This window comes from Bos mutus, chromosome 14 (assembly GCF_027580195.1).
Source record: "Bos mutus isolate GX-2022 chromosome 14, NWIPB_WYAK_1.1, whole genome shotgun sequence".
Taxonomy (NCBI): domain Eukaryota; kingdom Metazoa; phylum Chordata; class Mammalia; order Artiodactyla; family Bovidae; genus Bos; species Bos mutus.
The window spans coordinates 31125856-31153106 of NC_091630.1; the positions used below are offsets into that span (position 1 = coordinate 31125856).

The 27251-nt window shown below is 34.2% G+C and overlaps 1 protein-coding gene across 3 annotated transcripts in view; it reads right to left on the bottom strand.

Moving 5' to 3' along the window:
* The window catches only part of CSMD3 (CUB and Sushi multiple domains 3), a 1469470-nt gene that overhangs the window by 1300845 nt on the left and 141374 nt on the right, over positions 1-27251 (bottom strand). For all 3 annotated transcript variants that reach the window (XM_070382828.1, XM_005887888.2, XM_005887887.2), the window contains exon 2: positions 3092-3314. In XM_070382828.1, the coding sequence (XP_070238929.1) occupies positions 3092-3314 (223 nt within the window). The remainder of the gene's footprint in view (positions 1-3091; positions 3315-27251) is intronic.

A 27251-nucleotide genomic window follows, 5' to 3' on the forward strand; every position in this document is an offset into this window, starting at 1 on the left:
ATCAAACTGCCAGGAGCAGATTAGGCTTCTAAGCAAACAGCAGACTGTGTACAAACACAGTCTGGAAGGAGCTGTAGGATACATACTGGATTTTTCCCCCCAAGTCTTGCTAATTAAAATCAGTTCTCTAATATTAGCAACAGTATTTCTTTAAGCATAAAGACCAACAGATATATTATATACTGACAATAACCAAAATGCTATAGAGAATGTACTTGAGCTCATAAACTCATACCAAGAATAAACTTATACTTTATCTTTCTGTTTATATCTTTGTATGTTCTACTATTCAGTTGTTTTTTATTGTTTTTCATTTATCTCATTCATTAAATTTTACCTAATATTGCTAAGAAAAAATAGGCTTTAATCAATAAACAAACCATGGAGATATATATATATATATATATATCATACTTATATATAATTTGTTTTATAATTAATTAATTTATTTATGTTTAATCTCAGAACTCAGACAAATCTGCATTGCAGTGATGATCCTGCCTCTGGTTACTTTTAACAGTGTTAACCTTGGGCAAGTAATATAAGTCCAATTTCCAAACGGTAAAATGATGATATTAATAGGGGTGTTTTCACATTATTTAAACAGGGGAGAAATTAAATGTAACAATTACAAGATATAGTGTCAGGTACAGGGGAATCACTTAATAAATGCTAAAGATTTGTTTTATTGAACTTTCATTACACTGTATTCATCATAAAAGCTCTGTAAATTTAATGTTGTTATTCCCCATTTACAGATTAGGAAAGAAAGAATGAGAACAATAAATTTATTTTCCCCATCTTCAGATCAGATCAGATAAGTCGCTCAGTCGTGTCTGACTCTTTGCGACCCCATGAATCGCATCATTTAACTTCCCAGAGGTGACAGTTGCTTAAAAAAAGAAGGATGGGGATAAAATAAATTTTTTTTTCTCATTTTTGAGTGTATCTACAGAGGATAGATACTTGTACAAACAGTATTATCAGTGGAGTGATTAAAACTATTAGATAACATTTGGAGAATTTTATTTTTTCCATATTTACACAATGATAATAGCATACATTGCTAATGTAAAGGAAATACAAAAAACCTTTGTGCTTCTAGCTTTATTTACATTAATTTAGCTGACCTGATAGTCTGAGAAGTGTCTTCCATTTTCTTTCATGGCCTCACTAGGTGAAAGCAAACACCCACACACTGCCACTAGTGCAGGCAGGCACACACACTATCTTGACTGCATCATTAATAAAAGACATGGAACTTTTAACGATATTGGCAATGACAATGAAAGAGCACTGTTGATGTGTCTGCCATACTGTATATCTTTGAAATAAATAGATATTATGAATTTAACAGTGTAAAATGAAGTAAGAAATTAAGTTAGAAATCTTCAGTAAATAAATGTAGAGCAAAAAAAGAAAAGAAAGAAAGAAAAATAGAATTTAATCTGTAATCAATCTAGTGATATTATCTTTGTACAAACGTGTTTGGAAACACTCCAGACATTTTAAACTGTCATTCTGACTGCAAACAGTTGAAATGTGTACTAAAAATATTATATATTTATGAAGCAGTTTCATATACATTATCTCATGAGATATTCAAATGAATATAGTGAGATGGACAGATTTTCATTATTATTACCTCCTTCCATTTTATTTTTTATTTATTTTTTTTTACCTCCTTCCATTTTAAACAAGAATAGCTGTTGTGGATTGCTCAAACAGCCAGTGAACAACAAAGTTAGCTCTAATATGCAAGCCTTATCTCCTGGTCCAATATCTTCTCTATACATTACATGTTTTCTTAGTAAAAGTGAAGATAATATATATCAAATTTTTATGTAAGATATGAAAAATCAGTGCAAAAAATATGGAAGACCGATGAATGTATAAAAACTTAGTGTTGATAATCTTATTCCTGTAGATCAGGAAGACAAATACACAGAATCAACTATTAGGAAAAATAACAGAATCATAGAATCATAACTCGAGCATAGTCAAGTATGTAAGGGTTTCTAATTCTTATAAATTATCTGCTTAGAATATTTTGAATTACAATAAAGACAGTACACTATAGTTAAGGAAAATATGCACACATTAGTAAAAATCTAGAACTGCATGAAACATGTAATATCTGACATTTTAAATTTGTTGGTTTGAATTAGAATTGGTTTATGTTTAAAAACAATTCTTGACAATACAGCATAAATTATGTCTAGATATACTAAAATGAAATACTGAAGAAACACTTCTAAATAGTCAGGGTACCAGTTAGTTTTCATATCTGTTTTATTAACTAACTTAAATAATTTGGTTTGTGTGGACAGAATCATGAATGTCCCAGTTGGTGATATAAGAGGGTTTACTTCTCAGATATTTAAAGTTTATAAACTATACACGTTATCTAAAATTAGTGTATTCTGTTATATAAACATTGATTTTTAATATTTTGCATATTATTGTATATTAAAATTGGTCACATACCACTGAAAGATGCATTACATGCTTTCACGTTACTAAAAGTCATGCCCATAAAGAATGAAACCATGAGGCAAGAATTTTAAAAATCAAAATATCTTTAACCACTCTATGCTATGCTATGCTAAGTCACTTCAGTCGTGTCCGACTCTGTGTGACCCCATAGACATCAGCCCACCAGGCTCCCCCGTCCCTGGGATTCTCCAGGCAAGAACACTGGAGTGGGTTGCCATTTCCTTCTCCAATGCATGAAAGTGAAAAGTGAAAGAGAAGTCGCTCAGTCGTGTCCGACTCTCAGCGACCCCATGGATTGCAGCCTACCAGGCTCCTCCGTCCATGGGATTTTCCAGGCAAGAGTACTGGAGTGGGGTGCCATTGCCTTCTCCGTTAACCACTCTAAAGGGGTACAATTCAATTTAAATTCACTTTTTGGAGAGATGATTTACTAGTGTTCTGAAGTCAGGCTATGGAGCTCATTTGTTCATAAGACGATATATTTCCAAAGGAGTAATACTTGAATTTCACCACAAATGTTAAGCATCTTTTGTAAAATAAACTTCTTTTACCCATTAAATATGTCCATCCATTTTTCCATTCAAAATACACTAACCTTGTCCTAAAGTTTGTAGGATGAGGATGTCCATCATATAAGGATAAGTAGTCATATTCTTCTTCTAGAGCAAATGACTGAAAAACAATTTGTATTCTATTTCGTTCTTCTGCTATTATTACCCACGTACAGTTTGCACCATTTGGATATCCATATGGAAAACCAGGGCTTTCTATAGTGCCATTCAGTCCTTTTAAAGTTCCACCACATGTATAAATAAATCCTGTAATAAAAGACAAATAAATAGACATTAATATTATTAATAAAAACAAGAACAATCTAGAAGACATATTATTCTGAAAAAAAAAGCCTTTTTTTTTCTAAGACCCATGCTACAATAATTTTGTAAATAACAATTTAAGAATTAGGTAAATTATCTATTTTTTAAATAGGAAAGCACCAATAGCAAAATACTAGAAGACATGTTATTTATCATACAACTTGTGCTTAGTTACAAACCAGTTGATGAAATAAAATCCTCCATACTACTGATTCATTATCCATTACATGATCTAACATGCAAGCACAATCCTAGAAGTAGTTCCAATCAAATTGTGGACACTCATACACAACCATTTAAATTTAATGATGTTAGTATGCATTTTGGGTCTTGAAATATTAACTGAAGTTTGTCTTAGTAAATTGTGCTAACATTTTTGTGTACGCAAATCTCCAGCATGTAAACAATGCACCTTAGAAAAATCTGTCCCACTCTGATTCTAGCAGAGGTATAAATGGCTCAGACCTAAAAAAAAGAAAAAAAAAGCCAGAACAACAACAACAACAAAACTATGTAATTGATCGTTTGACTAGAGCAAAATCCTAAACTAACCATATCGGAGTGACACCGAAGGTTGTTGAGAAAAACTGAATCCTGAACAACTTACTGCTGCCATCTTAAGAACTTTCTTACTAGTTCTATGGGAAGTTTAAATTATTGAGAGCTTCAGTTCAGTTTAGTCACTCAGTCGTGTCCGACTCTTTGCGACCCCATGAATCACAGCACGCCAGGCCTCCCTGTCCATCACCAACTCCTGGAGTTCACTCAGACTCACGTCCATCAAGTCAGTGATGCCATCCAGCCACCTCATCCTCTGTCGTTCCCTTCTCCTCCTGCCCCCAATCCCTCCCAGCTTCAGATTTTTTTCCATGAGTCAACTCTTTGCATTAGGTGAGTTTCAGCTTTAGCATCGTTCATTCCAAAGAAATCCCAGGGCTGATCTCCTTCAGAATGGACTGGTTGGTTCTCCTTGCAGTCCAAGGGACTCTTAAGAGTCTTCTCCAACACCACAGTTCAAAAGCATCAATTCTTCAGCCCTCAGCCTTTTTCACAGTCCAACACTCACATCCATACATGACCACTGGAAAAACCATAGCCTTGACTAGATGGACCTTTGTTGGCAAAGTAATGTCTCTGCTTTTGAATATGCTATCTATAACTTTCCTTCCAAGGAGTAAGCGTCTTTTAATTTCATAGCTGCAGTCACCATCTGCAGTGATTTTGGAGCTCCCAAAAATAAAGTCTGACACTGTTTCCACTGTTTCCCCATCTATTTCCCATGTGATCGGACCGGATGCCATGATCTTCGTTTTCTGAATGTTGAGCTTTAAGCCAACATTTTACTCTTCTGTTTCACCTTCATCAAGAGGCTTTTTAGTTCCTCTTCACTTTCTGCCATAAGGGTGGTGTCATCTGCATATCTGAGGTTATTGATATTTCTTCCGGCAATCTTGATTCCATCTTGTGCTTCTTCCAGCCCAGCGTTTCTCATGATGTACTCTGCATATAAGTTAAATAAGCAGGGTGACAATATACAGCCTTGACGTACTCCTTTTCCTATTTGGAACCAGTCTGTTGTTCCATGTCCAGTTCTAACTATTGCTTCCTGACCTGCATACAGATTTCTCAAGAGACAAATCAGGTGGCCTGGTATTCCCATCTCTTGAAGAATTTTCCACAGTTTATTGTGATGCACACAGTCAAAGGTTTTGGCATAGTCAATAAAGCAGAAATAGATGTTTTTATTGAGAGCTTAACTGTTCAAATACCTGGAAAGATATCATGCTTCTTAAAGAGTTTTTTATAAATATATGATATTCTGTAGTCATATTGGGTAATGAAATGATCAAAGATTTATCAGAAAATATGGTCCCCAACATTTATCTAGACTGGTCTGTGGAGAGTTGCTCAGTCATGTCTGACTCTTTGAGACCCCATGATCTGTAGCTTTCCAGGCTCCTCTCTCCATGGGGATTCTCCACTCAAGAATACTGGAGGGTTTGCCATGGCCTCCTCCAGAGGATTTTCCCAACCCAGGGATCCAACCCAGGTCTCCCACATTGCATTGGATTGTTTACCTTCTGAGCCAACAGGGAATCCTAATACTGGAGTGGGTAACCTATCACTTCTCAAGGGAATCTTCCCAACTGGGTTTTCCTGCATTGCAGGCAGATTCTTTATGAGCTGAGTTATCAGAGAAGCCCCTAGACTAGTCTACATGAAATTAAAGCTTGGATCTAGAGCCAGGCAGCCATGTTTTTGATACCAGAAAATCTTATCAAAGGTCCAGTTTCTTGTTTAACTTGTCCAAAAGAATTTGGACAAGGAACACAAAACACCAAGGAAAAAATAAACACACACAAACACACAAACACCCCACATTGTGGCTGAGGAGCAAAGAAAACAAATACATGGTTTATTAAGCTTAAAGCAAAAGTTACACACTACAAGAGGAAGAGTACAGGCATCCTTGCCACAGAGGAATGCACTACAGGATTCTTGATTCCTCTTTTTATCTTATTTTAGCCCTTTGACTGGATGGAGGGTCTTTTTGATTAGGGGTGGAATACTCATTGAGGGGATGGTTGAGATGTTGCCTGGATTGCCCAAGGTTGCATTGGCTTCTGGTCTTGTACATCTGTCTCCTGTAACCACTATACATGTAATCTAAGAGTCATCTTCCCTTAAATCTCCCCCTCCAAGTGCCACACATGGAAGGTCCAATAGGGTCATCAGCTACATTTTTATCTGCATGTGCTCCTCCATTTTTGTGGTCAGAGTTTCTTGTTCAGATGTTAAGAAGTTTCTGTTTTAGATGTCATTCCTCCATGTGTTATGGCTTCATTAAGTGCAAAACAAAGAGGTATATTTCTCTCCTTCCTAATGCCTTTACCTGAGGAGACTGTCCTTGGTCCTGGTCCTGTCTTTCCTGCCTCAGTTTCAGAAATTATAATGAAAATTTCTCATCATTTCTCATCAGAATTCCCAGATTTCATTTCCACATCTATGCATCCTACATGAAGTTTAGGTACCATGAAGCTGTGAGAGATGTCCAGCTAATTTGGGATGAGAGAATGCCATACTACACAAGTATCTGTATTTGGAACTGGGTGTAGAGATACAGGACATTAGGGATGCCTCTCTCTCAGAAGGAATGAGTACATATAATAAAGGTATAACTATTTTTTTTAAGTATAAGGAACCATTCATCAAAGATGTGAAGCCAGAGTTGTAAATTATGGCACATGGAGGCTAATTTGGGTTGTTGTCCATTCATTCCATATGACCACCTTGCTTTTGCTAGGGGAGTTACTTCTCCACTAAATAGCTATATGCTTTGGAGTAGCTGACTCAATTGACTAGTGGTGAAGTGAATGGCTCAGAACTGGATTAATCAGTATAACCCTATCCTCCTAGCCACATTGACTTCAGTAATATACTCTGATTATCTTTATATACAACAAAGTTGAGAGCATGGGTTATTCAGTATGTGATATGTGGCATAGGTCTTGTGATTCTTTTGCTTTTTCTAAAATTTGCCAAGAAGTTGGATGAGGCAAAAATTTTCAAAAATTCAGTATTCGTTTGTATACTTATGTTTTTACTCATTTGCCCGAGTCATACAGAGCATTTTATGATTTTCAAAAATAAAAAAAAAAAAGAGAAAAGCCCCTTTTAAAATTGCTTCTTGCAGAGCAATTACTTTGAAGCCTTAGGTTAATTAGCTATCACCCATTTCTATTAGTTTTCTGCCTGGACAGCTTCCAATTTGAACTTCATAACTAAATGCAGGCATGAATCTCTTCAGCTGCAATCTGATCTATGGGCTGTTTTATATAGTTTCAAGCCCCATATTCCTGATGGTTTTAGAAAAAGGACATATGTCCTAAAATAACATGCTCAGCTTTGTCCACTACTTCTTCAAGGGCCTGCTGATTCATGCATTTCAATTGCTTTTCTTTTTTTTTTCTCTAGGCAAATTAGGAGTTACACTTATTTTTAAGTTTCTTATCTGTGTTCATTTTATTTTCATTTTTAATATATGTTTGATTAAACATCACAGTATTAATAATAAAGTACATTTTTCTAACAGAAGGTTGATAATTTTCACACACAGAAGGTTAGAAGTAAATAGTTTTTCAAAGCAAAACAGGTTAGTCAATGTTATTAGCTAATCTTTTCAGGTCATTTCTTGGCTCATGCAGATATGTGTGTATTTCTATATATTAGATATATTTTTTATAAATAGTCATACTAAAGCATATTTTCCTGGATTTTTTAACTTTGTAAAATATCACTGATATTTTTCTGGATTCACATGTATATGTCCAGTACTTTCCTTTTTTAATGACTACATAGTTAAATGGCATATGGTATACCTGTACTATAATTTGTTTAACATATCTTCTTTTGATGGCTTCGTTCTTTGTAGTTTCATGTGTATAAAAAACAACTTTGAACATATATCCTTGTGTGGTTATGTGATATATCCTGCAGATAAAATTCCAGAAATGAGAGTACTAAATTTTAAACTTAGAGGATAGCCAAACTATCTTCAAGAAGGTAAAAATTTTTGCTGCTATCACAAGATTATTAAGTTTTTCCTACTTCCAACCCTTTTGATTTCAGTGATACTAGATTTTTTTCACATGGCAAATTTTGCAAGGCAAAAGCATATTTTCTATTTTATATTTGTATTTTTCTGAGTAGTATTGGAATCAAATATCTTATGTTTTAATTCATTTATAATTCATCTTTTGTAAATTGCCTTGTTGTATCCTTCACATATGTTTCAATGGCTACTTTACCTTTTCTTACTTCTCTTTTAGGATACAGTTGCTTGGGTTTCTGGTTATTTATCGGTAATCCATATTGCCATTCATATACTTTTACATTTCTAAATTAAACAACTTTGCTTATTCATTGCTGTCATAAAGTCACAAGTCCTTGCTGCTCTTTATAGTACACATGAAGCCCCATCCCCTTTGATGAGCTCTCTTCAATATTTGTTCATCTATTCATCATTTATGTAATGCTTTCAGCATAAAATTACTAAAAGAACATAATCTTAGCCTGTTTTCATGACAAACTACAAAATGAGATAGCAAGGGAATATAGATTATTTTATTTAGTATAGAATAAGTGCTATGATCAGGGTACGCACACTTTGCTATGAGAACATGTGAAAGCAAAACTTAGTCTAAATAGTTCAGTACGTGTTTATGGCAATCTGGTCTTTAAAACTGGTATTGAAAAATTCCATAAATTCAGTCTTTGACAGTTTCTGAATGTCTTCTGTTATATTTTTCACATCTTAACATTTAATGTCCATTTAGTCAATTTATACTGGAAAAACAGCTAAAATTTCCATAATTTGGGTCATGTTAGCAACAAGAATTTAGTTAACAACATAGATTTTTTAGATATTTTCTTTTTTACTTCCATGTCCATATTTTACCTTTCCTTCATACTACAGAATAATGTAGTGCCTATTTTTAGAATATTTTATAATTTTTTCTGTTTTCTTTTGTGCTAAGTTCCATGCTAGAACAACATTCATACTTGTGCTTAATTTTTTTTTCGCATTTGTGTTTATCTGCTGTAGTTGGGCTTTTGTGCCCAATTATATTGATCAGATTTCTCCCGCCCAGCCCACACTTTTTTGACACATAACATCTGTAGGATAAAATCTTGTAATGAATTCAATAGTAGCAATTACCCTTTTTATTGTGGTGTGTGTGTGTGTTCAGCTGCTAAGTTGTGTCTGACTCTTTGCAACCCCATGGGCTGTAGCCCTCCAGGCTCCTGTGTCTATGGGATTTTCCAGTCAGGAATACTGGAATGGTGTACCATTTCCTTCTCCAGGAAGCTTCCTGACCCAGAGATTGAACCTGTGTCTCCTGCATTGGCAGGCAGATTCTTTACCACTGAGGCACCTGGAAAGCTTTTACTGTGGTAAGCAACACATAAAATGAAATATATCCTCTTACCAATTTTGGAGTGTATATTTTAGACAGAATTCTCTAGAACTTTTTATCTTACTTGAATGAAACGCTATATCCATTGAAAAATAACTCCTGATTTTCCCATTCCCCTAACCCTTGAAATCCTACTTTTTGCTTCTCTGAATTTGACTACTTTAGAAAATATCATATAAGTGGAATCATAATACTATTTGGTCTTCTATAATTTGCTTGCGTCACTTAGCATAATATCCTCAAGGTTCAATTATCGTATAGCCTATGACATCACTTTCTTGTTTTTAAAAGTTGATTTCTATTATATATATGTATCTCATTTTCTTCATTCACCCTTTAATGTATATATGGATTTTTTTCTACTTCTTGGATATGATGCATAGTGTTGTAATGAACTTGAGAATGCAAGTATCTCTTTAGTATCCTGATTTTAATTTTTTTAATAAATGACCATGTGATTTCTGGGTCACATGGTAGTTTTATTTTTAGGTTCTTCAAGGGTGAAGAACTTCTACACTGTTTTCTATTGTGGCTGCACTGCTTTGCATTCTCACATCAGTGCACAAGTCCTCCAATTTCTCCATATATAAAGAGATATAGATATTGGTAATGGCCATCCTATAGCTATGAATAGACCTTGTGGTTTGAATTTGCAGCTTTCTGATGATGAGTGATATTCAGCATATAGCCGTAGGCCATTAGTTTGTCTTTTTTACAGAAATGTCTATCCAAGTCCTTTGCCCATTTTTAAATTATTGTTTTTTAGGTATTGAACTGCATAAGTTCTTTGTAAATTTGGAATATCAGATATATGGTTTGCAAATATTTCCTTCCATTCCATAGATTGCCTTTAACTCTGTTTTCTTGTTTTATAGAAGTTTTTACTGTGATATATCCCACTTGTCTATTTTTATTTTCATTGCCTGTACTTTTGATGTCATATCCAACAAATTATTGTTGGAACCAATGTCAAGAAGTTTTACCCCTAAGTTTTCTTCTAGGAGATCTATAGTCTGGGTCTTATGTTTAAATATTTAATCAATTTTGAGTCAATCTTTATGTATAGTTCAAATTAAAGATCAAATTTAAATCTCTTACATATATCTTGTTTTTCCAACACCATTTGTTGAAGAAACTTCCTTTCCTCATTGTGTATTCTTGACACCCTTTTTGAAGATCAGCTGACTATATATGTGTTGGTTTACATCTGGGTCCTCTATCTGTTCCATTAGTTGATGTTTCTATAATTACACTAGTACCATAGTGTTTTGATTGCTAGAGTTATGTAATATATTTTAAAATCAGAACATGTGAGCCTACAGCCTCACTTTTCTTTTATAAGATTGTTTTAACTATTTGGATCCTTTGTAGTTCCATGTGAATTTTTAGATTATTTTATTGTTTCTATTAAAAATACCATTGGAGTTTTGATATGGTTTGCATTGAATCTGTATATCACTTTGGGCAATCTGAAAATTTTAACAATATTGTCTTCAAATTTATGAACATGGGATGTCTTTCAATTTTTGCATGTGTTTTTTAAAACTTTTTTTCTTTCTGCAGTGTTTTCAGAAAACATGTCTTTGCTTCCTTGGTTAAGTTTATTCCTAAGTGTTTTATTCTTTTTTGATGTTATTATAAGTGGTTTGATGTTTACTTTCCTCTTTTAGATTGTTCAGTGTGAGTACTTAGAAATACAAATGACTTTTAAATGTTGATTTAGTATCCCATAACTTTGCTAGATTTATTAATTTTAACAGTTTTTCAAAGTAATCCCTAGGAGGAATAGGGATTTTTTTTTTTTTTTACTGAAATTGACAAACTATACTAAAATCATACTAAAATATAAAGAACTTAGAATACCCAAAACAATCTTGAAAGAGAAAACCAAAGTTGGATAACTCACACTTATTAATTTAAAAGATATTGCAAAGCTAAGCTACAGCAATCAACATAGTGTAAAGCTGGCATAAGGATGGACATAAGCAACTTAAAAGACTTGAGAGTTCAAAAATAAACTCTTAAATGTATAGAAAGTTAATTTGGGGGGAATCAGAAGGAAATTGAATAGCTTAACTTTTAAAATAAGCTTTCAATTTTAAGATTTTTTAAGTTAACATGAAGTTTAAGGAATGACTTTTGTCTATATTCTAATTAGATAATTAGAGTTTTTTTAATGTTGAATTTTTAGAGTTTTTATGTCTTCTGAATAGTAGTACTTTCTCAACTATGTGATTTCCAAATCTTCCTCAAATTCTGTAACTGATTTTTTCATCCTTTAAATAGGATATTTGTCACAGTAAAAGTTTTTTAATTTTGATGAATTTCACTTTATCAATTTTTTATTTTATAAATCCTGCTTTGGTGTAAATGCTAAGAATTTATTTTGAAGCTCTAGATCTTAAATAGTCTCTTATTCATTTTTGTAAGTTTAGTAGACTTTGGTTTCACATTCAAGTTGTGATCCATTTTGGTTATTTTTTATGTGTAATACATCAGACTTAGATAAAAGTTATTTATTATTTATTTATTGTCTTTGGATGTCCAACTGTTGTTGCACCATTTGCTGGTAAGTCTTTTATTTTTCTCTCTCTATTGAAATAATTTTACAGCTTTGTCAAAATTAGTTGGGCATATTTGTGTGGGCCTATCTCTGATTCTCTGTTTTATTCCTGTCTATTCCTATCTACTGCCTGTGCCACATTTTTTATCACAGTAGTTACAAAAGAAGCTTTAAAATCAAGCTGATTCCTTCCACTTCATTATTTTTCAAAATGGTTTAGCTAATCTAGTTACTTTGCATTTTCAAATATATTTTAGCATGATCTAATCTATATCCACAAAAAAATCTTGCTCAGATTAAACCTATATATCTCTTTGTGGAAAACAGATATTTTTACTATGTTCAGATTTTCATTTTGTAAACACAATATTTCTCTCCATTTATTTGAATCTTTTGTGCTTTCTTTCTTCAGTCTTGCTTAGCTTTCTGCAGACAATCCCTGGACATGTTTTGTTGGATTCAAATCTAAGTAGTTTATTTTTTCTTAATATAAATGATACTTTATTTTAATTAAGACATCCACATGGTATTGCTGCTGCTGCTGCTGCTGCTAAGTTGCTTCAGTCGTGTCCGACTCTGTGCGACCCTATAGACAGCAGCCCACCAGGCTCCTCTGTCTCTGGGATTCTCCAGGCAAGAATACTGGAGTGGGTTGCCATTTCCTTCTCCAATGCATGCATGCATGCTAAGTCGTTTCAGTCGTGTCTGACTCTGTGCGACCCTATGGACAGTAGCCCACAAGGCTCCTCTGTCCATGGGATTCTCTAGGCGAGAATACCAGAGTGGGTTGCCATTTCCTTCTCCACGTATTACTGCTAGAATATAAAATTTATAATTGATTTTTAAATGTTTAGTTTGTATCTGTGACTGGCTGAAGTCACTTATTAAATCTAGGAGTCTATTAGTAAATCCACGGGATTTTCTATATAGCTTATCATGACACCCACAACAAGGGACATTTTAAATTCTTTCTTTCTAATATTTATACCTTTCATATTATTTTCTTGCGTTAGGAGCAATTCTTTTTCATTTTTAACCTTAGTTCTATGGATTGCACTGATTGATTTTTGAAGATAGGACCATTCTTGCAATTTTGTAATAAAACCTATTTGGTCATGCTATACTACAATCATTTTTTATATTGTTGAATTCTGTTTGCTAATATTTTTTCATATATATTCATAAGGTATATTAGTTTTATGTACTGTGTTTATCTAGTTTTGAAATTTATAGTGTCAGCTTTATAAGGATTAAATGGAAAGTGTTCCTTCCTTTTGTATTTCTGGAAGATACTATGTAGAATTAATGTTAAATCATCTTTAAATCTTTTTAGAATTATCCATCGAATCATCTGCACTAGATTTCTTTTAGGGGAGTTTTGTTATTATGAATTATATTGCGTTAATAGTTATAAGGCTTAGGGCTATTACATATTACTTATTTCATACAGTATGTGTGTGTGTGTTTAATTAACTGGTGCATTCTAAGTTGTTAAACAGATGCATACAGAATTATTCATAACATACACTTATTATCTTTTGATGTCTGTAAGGTCTGTGTTGCGTCTCTCCTCTTTTATACCTAATATTGGTAGTTTGTGTCCTTTCTCATTTTTCTTTATCACTCTTGCTAGTAGTTTGTCAATTTTATTGACTTTTCCAATGTTATCTTCTGGTAGAATAATAGTAATTAATTTTGCATAGCACATAATAGTTTATAAATTTTAAAATTTTTCCTTTGGATTGATCAATGGCTTTCACTCCCTCTTGTTGTGGATAAATATTATACAAGCTTTGTATGTCATTTATGTTTCTTGGACCATACTTTCATAATTAAAACTATTTTATAAGAATTAAAAATAATGTATATAAAGTGCATGTCATAGATACAAGGCATAATACTTAAGACAACATCACATTTATTATTCATATGATTATTCACATAAGGTCTACTTTATCTGACATTAGTACAGATATATTCAGTTATTTATGTTAGAGTCTATACTTATTATAGTCTGAGTAGATTTCTTATATTTCTTATTTCGATGTTTAGTGCTTTATTTTTGTCTTTTTAAACTCATGTGACAATCTTTACTTTTGGAGTATTTACTCTATTTAAACTTACTTTTTTGTATTTGTTTTCTGTTTCTTTTGCCTGATTTTTGTTCTTTTACTTCCTCCTTTTGCATTCTTTTATGTTAGGCCTTTAAACTGCATTTTTTCTATTAGCTTGCTAGTGTCATATTTTGATAGTAGTAACCATAGAGAGTAAAAAGTGTATTCTGGATTATTTGGGTCAATTACAAATTAGCCCTCATCACTTACCAAATAAAGCAAGAATATTAGAGAATTATAACTAAACCCCATCCCATGATGTTTGTAATACTGTTTTTGTAGACAAGTTTACATATAATTTAAACACCCCAAAACACTAATACTATCTTAATTACTCAACATACATTTAGATTTACCTACATATTTGCTTGTTTTATCATTTCAGTCTTTTCATCTAGGTTGATTTTTCTTCTATTTGAAAAATTGTCTCCAGTATTTATTGTAATTTAGTTCTAACAACAAGTACTTTTTTATTTGGCTTTTAAAGGTTTTATCTTTTTTTTGGAGAAGGCAATGGCACCCCACTCCAGTACTCTTGCCTGGAAAATCCCATGAACAGAGAAACCTGGTGGGCTTCAGTCCATGGGGTCGCAAAGAGTCGGACACGATTGAGCGACTTCACTTTCCCTTTTCACTTTCATGCATTGTAGAAGGAAATGGCAACCCACTCCAGTGTTCTTGCCTTGAGATTCCCGGGGACGGGGTAGCCTGATGGGCTGCTGTCTATGGGGTCGCACAGAGTCGGACACGACTGAAGCGACTTAGCAGTAGCAGCAGTATCCTTGTTTTTGATGAAAGAGTTGTCCAATGCATGCTACTCCATCAGAGTCAGATGTAGAAATTGCACTATGTTGCTTTATCTTTATTTCTTATCACTTATACTTCTTCATTTTGTGTCACACCAGCTACTCTCTCAGCAATTTTTTTAACCAACAAAATCTTTCATTCTGAAATCTATATCTGAAGTACATTACAAAATTAACTAATATAACTATTCAAACAAAACAATTTACAGTGAATTCAGTAGTTTAAGGCAATATCATTCACTGAGTATGGGCTAGGTACCAAGCACTGTACTGGATATTAGCTTTTACAAATATTTTATAACAGTGTTTAAACCATAATCTGCAAAATCTAATGGTTAAAACAGAAAAAAGCAAATAGTTTATAGGTAGGCACTGGGCTTTCCCAGTGGCTCAGCAGTAAAGAATCCACCTGCAATGCAGGAGTTACAGGAGACTGAGGTTAGATCTCTGGGTCAGGAAGATCCCCTAGAGAAGGACATGACAATCCACTCCAGTCTTCTTGCTTGGAGAATCCCATGGACAGAGGAACTTGCAGCCTACAGTCCATAGCCTCACAAAGAGTCGGACACAACTGAAATAACTTAGCACATACAAGCATGGTAGTAATTATACATGAGTCTTTGAAAAGCTATCTAAAATATAGAGCCTCAGGAAAATATTCATATTTGAGTTGATTCTTTAATGAATTAAAATTTTAATGTTTCATTTTTACTCTAGTTTTTCTAATATCAGTTAAAATATATCTTTCGGGTTTAAGGTAAAAGAGATTGTGCAAGACATATTTTCTAAAGTATTTTAATTCTACTGTTCCATTGGCATGTTGCAGACTGCCTTTACATTTCAAACTTTGTTACTCAGGCCATTCTGCATACCCATAATATCCATTCTTTGCTTCTCAATGTAAGAAAGAAATATGTAATTTTGCTTCCTGGATTCACTGGATTCTTATATACTGTAAGTGTCCATGTGTTGATTTATTCATGTTGTTGAGGATTACCTAGAATAATATTTTCATCATTTTCCATAATAGAATTGCCAGACTTGAGGAATAGCTGAAAGATTTCTAGTAGCATTTGAAAGTTTCTGAAGTAAAAAACTCAAGCAATAAAATTGGATAAATAAATTGTAATTGAAAGAACAATTAGAGACAGATATGCCTTTAAAAAAAATAAGCAAGAGAGAAATGCCTATCAGTCTGTCAAGTGAGATTGTTTTAAACACATATCAGGTTGCATGTAAACACTAGCCTGTAATGTCAAAGGAAGGAAATCACTGGTCTCCTGTTGCTTCCTAACTTCAATACATGATTCTCTAATCTTTTGTTCAAAAGTATAGAATTACTACTGTAAATCAATATTCCAATTGAAAATTATGAAAGTTAAATTATTTCTACAACATCATCTGTAGACTTATAAACAGTTCATCAGAACATTATTATAAATTTAAGGTCAAGAAAAGTTACAATAGAATTGTAATATAAATGACATTTAATTTGATCTGATTAATATAAAAATATTGAAGGATGAGGATAACCTTTAATTTTCAAGCAATGTATCAAATGGGCTACCCTTGTGGTTCAGCTGATAAAGAATCTGCCTGCAATGAGGGAGACCTAGGTTTGATTCTGGGTTGGGAAGATCCCCTGGAGAAGGGAAAGGCTACCCATTCCAGTATTCTGGCCTGGAGAATTCTATGGACTGTATATAGTTCATGGGGTCGCAAAGAGTCTGACACGATTGAGTGACTGTCACACGCACACAATGGATCAAATAAGGTATCATGTTAAAATATATTGGTGTTTCAAATTTAAATGTTCAGAAATTGTGGATTTTATTGGACACTGACCACAGATTTCACATTCTACCTCTAGTGATTAATATACACTATATCTTTTCTCCTTGGACTAAAAGAACATTAAAAAAATAGTCCACTAATATGATACTTTTCACCATATTTTTCTGTTACTTATTTTTCTTAATTTTCTTCAGACCTTTAGACATTAAAACGGATATTAATTATAACTAATCATATCCCATGAGCTATATGTGCTCTAAACAGTGTCTTTTGGTATAATTCCAATGCCTTTGAATAATCCAAAAGCTTTTTAAAGTCGACAGTCCCTCCAGACTGTTTCATAGGTTTTCTAAATAAATTGTAATATTGTTTTTTATTTTGTATTATTCTTTTCCTCGGGCTTCCCAGGTGGCTCAGTGGGTAAAGAATCTGCTTGTGATGCAAGAGATGCAGGAAATGTGGGTTTGATCCTTGAGTTGGGAAGATCCCCTGGAGGAGGGCATGGCAACCCATTCAAGTATTCTTGCCTGGAAAATCTGATGGAGGAGGAGTCTGGAAAGCTACCGTTCATAGGGTCGCAAAAGAGTGGGACATGACTGAAGAGAGCAGGCACACATGCATTCCTTTCCTTTTTAAATAAAATGCCGTCTCATTAACTTAATTGCCTTTAATATTCAGTGGCTTGTACTATTCAGAAAGTAAACTTTGGATTTGCGCAGAACTGGCTTATGGACCCCACTCCAGTACTCTTGCCTGGAAAATCCCATGGACAGAGGAGCCTGGAAGGCTGCAGTCCATGGGGTCGCTGAGGGTCGGACACGACTGAGTGACTTCACTTTCACTTTTCACTTTCATGCATTGGAGAAGGAAATGGCAACCCACTCCAGTGTTCTTGTCTGGAGAATCCCAGGGACAGCGGGGCCTGGTGGGCTGCAGTCTATGGGGCTGCACAGACTCAGACACGACTGAAGTGACTTAGCAGCAGGCCTTATCACTTAACAGCTTTGTGATCCTGGGAAATTTAATTAGTCTTTCTGAGACTCAGTTTGCTGGTCTGCAAATTAGGAACAATAATACATTTAGCTTAAAAATTCTTGGGAAGATTAGCAAGCATATGTAGCTCCTAGAAAACTAGAAAAGTGACTATTATTTAATCTTCTAAAAATTATATCAGTTATACCTGTCTGGCTTTGAATCTGCCTTTTAAAAGATCTTTAAATTTATTCAAGCTCTAGAATATTTATAAAATCTATAGGAATATTAGTTTATATTCCTTTTGATGACATTGAGACTTTATATATATATATATATAATATTATAATTCAAGGTAATGAACTGGATTTTTGTATAATTTTCACAGTGTCCTAATGATTATATGAATATGTGAGTAAAAGTGTATTCCATTATAAATTTAAGATTACTTGTCCTAAATTCAGAAATGTCTCTAGGTTGGTTATTCCTTTCCCTCACTAAAATGTCTCTGCTTCCTTTGCTATATCACTGGAGAGGGGGGCTGTAAACTACATCACCAGCCCTTGCCCTCTGGCCAACCTGCTTCAATTTGAGTTTGGCCAATATGAGGCATGGCAGAAGATAAAAGTTTAAGAGAAGAGAAAGGTCATTGTAATCATTGCCTTACACATTCCATATAGGGTACTGGCCGTGACTGCCAAACTCTTCTGCCTTTCTTGGAAGCAGCTCAGTTTGCACAACAGTAAACTCATTATATTCTCTTCATGCCTTCAGCCCTAGATCCCACCCAGTTCTCTGCTGGGAAGAATTTCCCAACAATGGTACGGAGATGAAGTTTACAAAGAGTATTGTGATTCCACTGATTTGAGGAGGAAGATTTCAGAGATCAGGGCAAACAGAGCAACTAGATTTTGTGGAATGGAGCATGGAGAAGATAAAGTTGTGCAGAGAGGGGTAACCAGAAGTCCATGTGTATATTTACTTAAATTGATGGCTTCAGTTAAGTTCAGTTCAGTCACTCATTTGTGTCCGACTCTTTGTGACCCCATAAATCACAGCACGCCAGGCCTCCCTGTCCATCACCAACTCCCAGAGTTCACTCAAACTCATGTCCATTGAGTCGATGATGCCATCCAGCCATCTCATCCTCTGTCATCCCCGTTTCCTCCTGCTGCCAATCCCTCCCAGCATTAGGGTCTTTTCCAATGAGTCAACTCTTCACATGAGGTGGCCAAAGTATTGGAGTTTCAGCTTTAGCATCAGTCCTTCCAATGAACAGCCAGGACTGATCTCCTTTAAGGTGGACTGGTTGGATCTTCTTGCAGTCCAAGGGACTCTCAAGAGTCTTCTCCAACACCACAGTTCAAAAGCATCAATTCTTTGGTGCTCAGCTTTCTTCACAGTCCAACTCTCACATCCATACATGGCCACTAGAAAAACCATAGCCTTGACTAGATGGACCTTTGATGGCAAAGTAATATATCTGCTTTTCAATATGCTATCTAGGTTGGTCATAACTTTCCTTCCAAGCAGTAAGCGTCTTTTAATTTCATGGCTGCAGTCACCATCTACAGTGATTTTGGAGCCCAAAAAAATAAAGTCTGACGCTGTTTCCATTATTTCCCCATCTATTTCCCATGAAGTGATGGGACCGGATGCCATGATGTTAGTTTTCTGAATGTTGAGCTTTAAGCCAACTTTTTCACTCTCCTCTTTCACTTTCATCAAGAAGCTTTTTAGTTCCTATTCACTTTCTGCTATAAGGGTGGTGTCATCTGCATATCTGAGGTTATTGATATTTCTCCCGGCAATCTTGATCCCAGCTTGTGCTTCTTCCAGCCCAGCATTTCTCATGATGTACTCTGCATATAAATTAAATAAGCAGGGTGACAATACACAGCCTTTATGTACTCCATGACAATGCTATAGGTGCATAGAGTAAGACCATCCAAGTATTGTCATGTAACAGCTGCTTTGTCACCTACTGCTGGAACAGAGAATGTAGACTTTGATCAGCATCAGGGAAGGAATTATCAGCAGATCATTAGAACACTCATCCCTCTAGAGTAGCAAAATGTAATTAACATATTGTTCCTCAGACAATAAACTGTCTGCCTACAATGCGGGAGACCCGGGTTCAATCCCTGGGTCAGGAAGATCTCCTGGAGAAGGAAATGGCAATCCACTCCAGTATTCTTGCCTGGAAAAGCCCATGGACAGTAGAACCTGGTAGACTACAGTCCATGGGGTCGCAAAGAGTTAGACATGACTGAGCAACTTCACTTTCACTTTCACTTTCACTTTCACTATCCAACTGAGACACTAGGAGCCTTGGCAAAATGAGCCCACATTGTAGACTAATAAAACTCCCGACCTACCCCAGTGAAACCTAAAGTTGAACTTTGACAGGGACACAAAGTTTAGAGACTGAGTCCTGAAAAGTTACAGGGCTGACAAATATTTTGAGCTTTCCATAGCTCACAAATATAAAAACTATAAAATCAGAAATGAAAACTACTAAAGTTCAAGGTGACAAGAAAATAAGTCACTTCCCTTCTATATCAAGAACTACTAGTCTTTGGAGGAAGATAACATAATCCAGTCTCTAATAGATGTTATTTCTGAAGTCCAACAATCAATCAAAATTTACTGTTTGTGCATTTTATAGTCAATCATGGTGGGAGTAAGGAACAGCTGTCAAGTAATATTTATGTTTTAAAATTTCCAATATATATTACTGTGCAAAGTACACAGGTACAAATCAAGAAATATTAAAGTTAAAAAAAAATAATACCCAATAATGATACCCAATAATTTTATAGCTATCTTAAGATTCAGAAAACAGAAATATAAATAGTTTAATTAATATACCTTAATTTTCCACACATTACAGCAATTTTATATTGAATAGCTATACACATATCACGTACTTTGTAGGCCTTTAGGCTTTTTTTTTTAAGGAGTTCAAATTACATGCACTTGAAAAATAGTTTTATAAATCCGTGTTTGCTTTAAAATAAAGTGAAAGTCTACTTCTTTTTTTTTTTTTTTAGTATTAACTTCTTTTTATTTTTAATTTTTTTTGTTAAATTTTATTTTATTTAACTTTACAATATTGTATTGGTTTTGCCATATATCAAAATGAATCTGCCACAGGTATACATGTGTACTTCTTTTTTTTTAAGATCAATGATTTTTATTTTCCAATTTTGTGGTATCATAGAGGGTGACAGAATGCCTAATAGTAAAGCACCCATAGGTTCGATTATAGCATTAATTTTTCTTAAACCAGTTAACATTCTCCATTTCCCAGATTTCTTCTTAATAACAAAGACAGGAGAATTCCAAGGACTAGTAGTTGAGGCAATATGATTAAGAGATAATTGTTGCTCTGTTGAACTAGCTATTCAACTTGTTTTTTTTTTTTTTTTTTATTTTAATTGGAGGCTAATTACTTTACAATATCGTGGTGGTTTTTGCCACATTCACATGAATCAGCCATGGGTGTACATGTTTTCCCCACCCTGACCCTCCCTCCCACCTCCTTCCCGCATCCCATCCCTCAGGGTCATCTCAGTGCACCAGCCCTGAGCACCCTATCTCATGCCTCGAACCTGGATTGGCAATCTATTTCACAAATGATAATATACATGTTCCAATGCTATTCTCTCATATCATCCCACCTCGCCTTCTCCCACAGAGTCCAAAAGTCTGTTCTTTACATCTGTGTCTCTTTTGCTGTCTCACATATAGGGTCATCGTATTATCTTTCTAAATTCCATATATATGTGTTAATATACTGTATTGGTGTTTTTCTTTCTGACTTACTTCGCTCTGTATAATAGGCTCCAGTTTCATCCACCTCATTAGAACTGATTCAAATGACTTAAAAGTTTTTGCACAACGAAGGAAACTATAAGCAAGGTGAAAAGACAGCCTTCAGAATGGGAGAAAATAATAGCAAATGAAGCAACTAACAAACAACTAATCTCAAAAATATACAAGCAACTCCTGCAGCTCAATTCCAGAAAAATAAGCGACCCAATAAAAAAATGGACTAAAGGACTAAACAGACATTTCTCCAAAGAAGACATACAGATGGCTAACAAACACATGAAAAGATGCTCAACATCACTCATTATCAGAAAAATGCAAATCAAAACCACAATGAGGTACCATCTCAAGCCGGTCAGAATGGCTGCTATCAAAATGTCTACAAACAATAAATGCTGGAGAGGGTGCAGAGAAAAAGGAACCCTCTTACACTGTTGGTGGGAATGCAAATTAATACAGTCACTATGGAGAACAGTGTGGAGATTTCTTAAAAAACTGTAAATAGAACTGCCATACAACCCAGCAATCCCACTGCTGGGCATACACACTGAGGAAACCAGAACCGAAAGAGACATGTGTACCCCAATGTTCATTGCAATACTGTTTATAACAGCCAGGACGTGGAAGCAACCTAGATGTCCACTGACAGATGAATGGATAAGAAAGCTTTGGTACATGTACACAATGGAATATTTCCCAGCTATTAAAAAGAACATCTAGTTCTTATTGTAATAATCCCACATAAACTATGGCTCCCTAATCTTTTATTTTATTCATATAAGCTTGTATGTGATATTTACATTATATTTAAATAATTAAATATATTTACATTATATTTAAATATCATTTGAGCATCAGACTAACAAAAAGTACAGCAAGTATTGTGAAATAAATATAAGAAAATTTAGCATAGAAAGATGTAGTTTCATATTCCAACAATTTGTGTTTATACATCCATGAACAAACCAAATTGTCTTTCTCTTGCTACTAAAATAAAAGATAAATTTTTAATATCAGTTACATAAAATTAGCTTTGCAATGAGCAAGAGAATATAAGTTAAAATAAATTTACTAAGTTTCATTATCTTCAGGTAGAATAATAGGAATTAATCTTGCATAGCACTGTATAGTTTATAAAATTTTTATTATTTTACCTTTAGATTGATCAATGGCTTTTACTCATTCTTGCTATAGATAAATATTATACAGGTTTGTTATGTCATTTTTCTTCTTTGGACCAAACTTTTATAATTAAAACCATGTAAAATTAGTTTATAAGAATTAGAAGTAATGTATATAAAGTATGGATCATAGTTATAAGGCATAATACTTAAGGTAGCATGATATTGTTATTAATATGGTTATTCACAAGTATTAATAAATATCAGAACAAGGGGTAAATCTGTAAATCCAAGCTATTTTAGCATTACATTTAAGACATAGAAACTATGAAAGATAAAGTGATAATGGCCTTCTGTTTAAACTTCAATAAAGATTTCTCAGACTTTCCTTAAAAGTACAATCTTATTATGCTAACTAAAATAACTATAATGCAAATTATAAAGCCACTTTATTACATTAACACCAAAATTCCCTTAATAAATGTATATAAAATATAAAATAATATACAGTTGTATACTAAATATTATATTTTATGTATAGAATTGTTAGAAATTTCAAAAGTTAAAAAGACAAAGATTAATATAATTTGTCATAAATTTGGGATGCTTACCCAATATAAAAGATTCTCTTAAAAGTCTCAGAATATAGATCCAGCATGGTGGAGCCCAATGGAATCAGGATCAAATTACCTACATTCCTTGGATCATGGAGGAAGTAAGGGAGTTTCAGAAAAACATCTACTTTTGCTTCATTTACTATGCTAAACCTTTGACTGTGTGGCTCACAAAAAACTATGGAAAATTCTTAAAGAGGTGGCAGTACCAGACCACCTTCCCTATCTCCTGAGGAACCTGTATGTGGGTCAAGAAGCAATAGTTAGAACCAGACATGAAACAACTGACTGGTTGAAAATTGGGAAAAGAGTACAACAAGGGTATATATCATCACCTTGCTTATTTAACTTCTATGCAAAGTACATCATGTGAAATGCCAGGCTAGATGAATCACAAGCTGGAATCAAGATTGCCCAGAGAAATATCAACAACCTCAGATATGCAGACGATATCACTCTAATGGCAGAAAGTGATGAAGAGCCAAGCCTCTTGATGAAGGTAAAAGAGGAGAGTGAAAAAGCTAGCTTGAAATTCAATATTAAAAAAAATGAAGATCATGGCATCTGGTCCCATTACTTCACAGCAAAGAAAAGGGTAAAAGTAGAAGCAGTGACATATTTTCTTTTCTTGGGCTCCAATATCACTGCAGATAGTGATTGCAGCCATGAAATTAAAAGATGCTTGCTCCTTGGAAGGAAAGCTATTACAAACCTAGAAAGTGTATTGAAAAGCAGAGACAACTCTTTGCAAAGGTCTGTATAGTCAAAGCTATCGTTTTACTGGTAGTCATGTACAGGTATAAGATTTGGACCATAAAGAAGGCTGAGTACTGAAGAATTGCTTTCAAATTGTGGCTCTGGAGAAGACTTGGGAGTTCCTTGGACTTCAAGGAAATCAAACCAGTCAATCCTAAAGGAAATCAACCCTGATATTCATTAGAAAGAGTGATACTGAAGCTGAAGCTCCAATGCTTTGGCTACCTGATGCGAAGAGCTGACTGTTTGGAAAAGACCCTGATTCTGGGAAAGAGTGAAGGCAAAAGGAGAAAGAAGAACCAGATGACATAGCTAGATAGCATCACTGACTCAATGGGTATGAATCTGAGCAAACTCAGAGTTAGTGGAGGACAGAGGAGCCTGGCATGCTAAGTCCATGAGGTCACAAAGAGTTGGACATGACTTAATGACTGAAGAAGTACAACAAAACTCACTGCTATATTTAAAATAGGTAACCAACAAGGACGTACTTTAGCACAATGGAAATCTGTTCAAGGTTATGTGGCAGCCTGGATGGGAGGGGAGTTTGAGAGAGAATGGATACAGGTATATGTATGGCTGAGTCCCTTTGCTATTCACCTGAAACTATCACAGCATTGTTTATCAGCTCTACCCCATACAAAATAAAAAGTTAAAAAAAGAAAAAAACAAAAATTCTTCACTTACTGTTTACTTCTTTTAAAAAATGTATCTAGTCTTGTGATTTGCTTTTATTTATTTTAAGCACTTCTCCTGTAATAACTCATTTATTCCTCTCAGCAGCCCTATCCTGTACTGTGCTTCAACATCCCTATAAAGTAGCCTTGAATTTTTTTTCAATTTTCAGTTGAGAAAACAGGGATATGAGAAAAAAAAATTGCCCAGATCACATTGCTATAAAGTAACAGAGCTGGGATTTGAAATCACACACTTCAGCTCCAGAATTTAAATTTCCACAAATATGCTATTTGCTTTTTTGTTTTTTTTACTTTCTGTAATTCCTTTACTATGCTAATTAGATCACTGATTTTTCATTTTTGTTCTAAGTTATTTCCATCTTCTTCTCACTACCCACACTTAGTTGTTATCTGGTAGGATTTATTTTTTCTTAATTTTCTATATTTTTCTTTCAAATTTTCTAAAATTTGAATAGTTATCTGACCCCTCATGGTAGGTTAACTTTATGATTTTCCAACCCCCTTCTCCTTTAATGTCTTCTCTGATAAGAAATACAGCAGACTTTTTTAGACCATAAATGTAAGATGAATGGGCTCAAAAAAATTTTAGGTTGGCTTTTCAAAAGGCAGCTAGAAATTGAGGAATCAAAAAGTTCTTCTCATTCTTATGTCACAATTCAAAGGAGTGTTTTTCTGATGGAAAAACTAGTTGAAAGTACCAAGAAAACTAGATTAAAAAAAATGAAGCTCTGTGTGTATAACACCACAAGAGTAATTGTATACAAGGCAACTTTTTCAGAATGTATTTGTGTTATTTAAACAGCTGTGACTTTCTGATTTCTATATTTTACCTTGTCTTGTTAAGGTTAACTTGACACAATTTAGTCTAGAATTATTCAATTTCCTATCTCCAATCAAGTGCTACATATACACTACCATATGGAAAATAGATAGCTAGTGGGAATTTGCTGCATGACTCAGGGAGCTTAAACCAGTGCTCTGTGATAACGTAGAGGGGTAGAATGGGATGGAGGGTGGGAAGAAGGGCCAAGAGAGAGAAGACATATATATTCCTATGGCTGATTCATGTTGATGTATGGCAGAAACCAACACAATATTGTAAAGCAAATATCCTTCAAATAAAATCACATAAATTAAGAAAATAACTGTGAGGAATATACAAGATAATCAACATAAAGCAAAGAAATTATAAAATGATTTATACTTGTGTGGCAAGAATATTGCTGTAATAAATTTCATGCTTTGCCACAATGAATGTTACAAAGAGGTATTCTTTTCTCTATTTTTTATAGAAAATGTACAGTGTGGGTGTACCAGTGGAAAAATACCAAGATTTTTGTGGTGTCTGACATTTAAATTGTTTTTTCATCATTTCTCCTTTATGATAAAATTAACATACTCCAGGCAATAAAATTCTTCTGAGTTATTATATTTGAGGGTACCATGAATTCAATCACCCTTCTCATACTTGACAACATTTAGAGGTTCTTAAAATCCTCCAGACATGGGCTGCCTGTCGTGCATTTCGCCTGCATTTTTTTTTTTTGGAAGAAAGTGCTGAGCTGGAAAGAGCAGGAAAAATATTTCTATATCAATAAAGTAACTGAAAAGCTTTCATGGTTGTATTTTCCAACTTATCTTCCTTTTGACACTTTTTTTTTTTCATTGAAGAAGCAATAATGTGATTTCCCTTTTTTCTTCTTATTGCTACTCAACACATCTTAACCTAATGCTAATATTAGCTGTTCTGGTTATTATCTCCTTCCACACCTCCCTGCTCTTCCTTTAGGCCTGGAGTCACTGTTTGCTTTAGAAGGAACAGTAACATTGAAAGGGTATAAAGGTGAAAAACAGGTCTTTTGTGAGTCCAAAGAGTGGTTATAGCCCTTGGCACATCAGCAAACAAATAACAAGGACTTCTGAATTCTATCACAGACTTTCTCTCTTTTTTTGGTTTGGAAAGCAGCAGTGTGAGTGACAGTTAAGAGGATATCACCGTTTTGGGGACAAAACTCTGCAGGTGACGTAGTGCAGAGGACTAAAGGAAGTAAAATATAAGTTAGATGTCTTGCATCAGTTTTCACACCACTGAAAATGTATTTTAGTTTAAGAACAGTAACAGTCCAACTCCAACCTGCTGACAGATGGCTGTTAGCAAGAAAATATATGAGACTTACTGTCAAGATACAAACTTTCATTTTTAACAAAGAACATTTTCTAAAGAGTTTTAAAGGATGAAAATAAAGAGAAATGATATTTACTACATATATTTTGCAAAAATTATCTGAGAGCTCAAAGCAGGGTTTCAGTTGGCAAAAGGGAGATAACTAAATTTCCTAGGCTTGAATATAAAGAATGATAAAAATAAAGAGACATGGTATTAACTACATACATTGTACAAAGATTATCTGAGAGCTCAGAGTAGAGCTTCAGTAGTCAAAGGGGAGATAACAAAATTTTATAGGTGTGTATACTTCCAAGAATAAACTTAATCCTTAGGAAAAAGGGTTGATGTTGGGCTTGAGCATTGTACGGATGAAAGAACCTATTGAAAATGGCAATGGTTACAAGGTAAGTGCAACTGAGAAAGACAGTCACCTCTGATTTTCTAACCAGGAAACTAGAAAAGA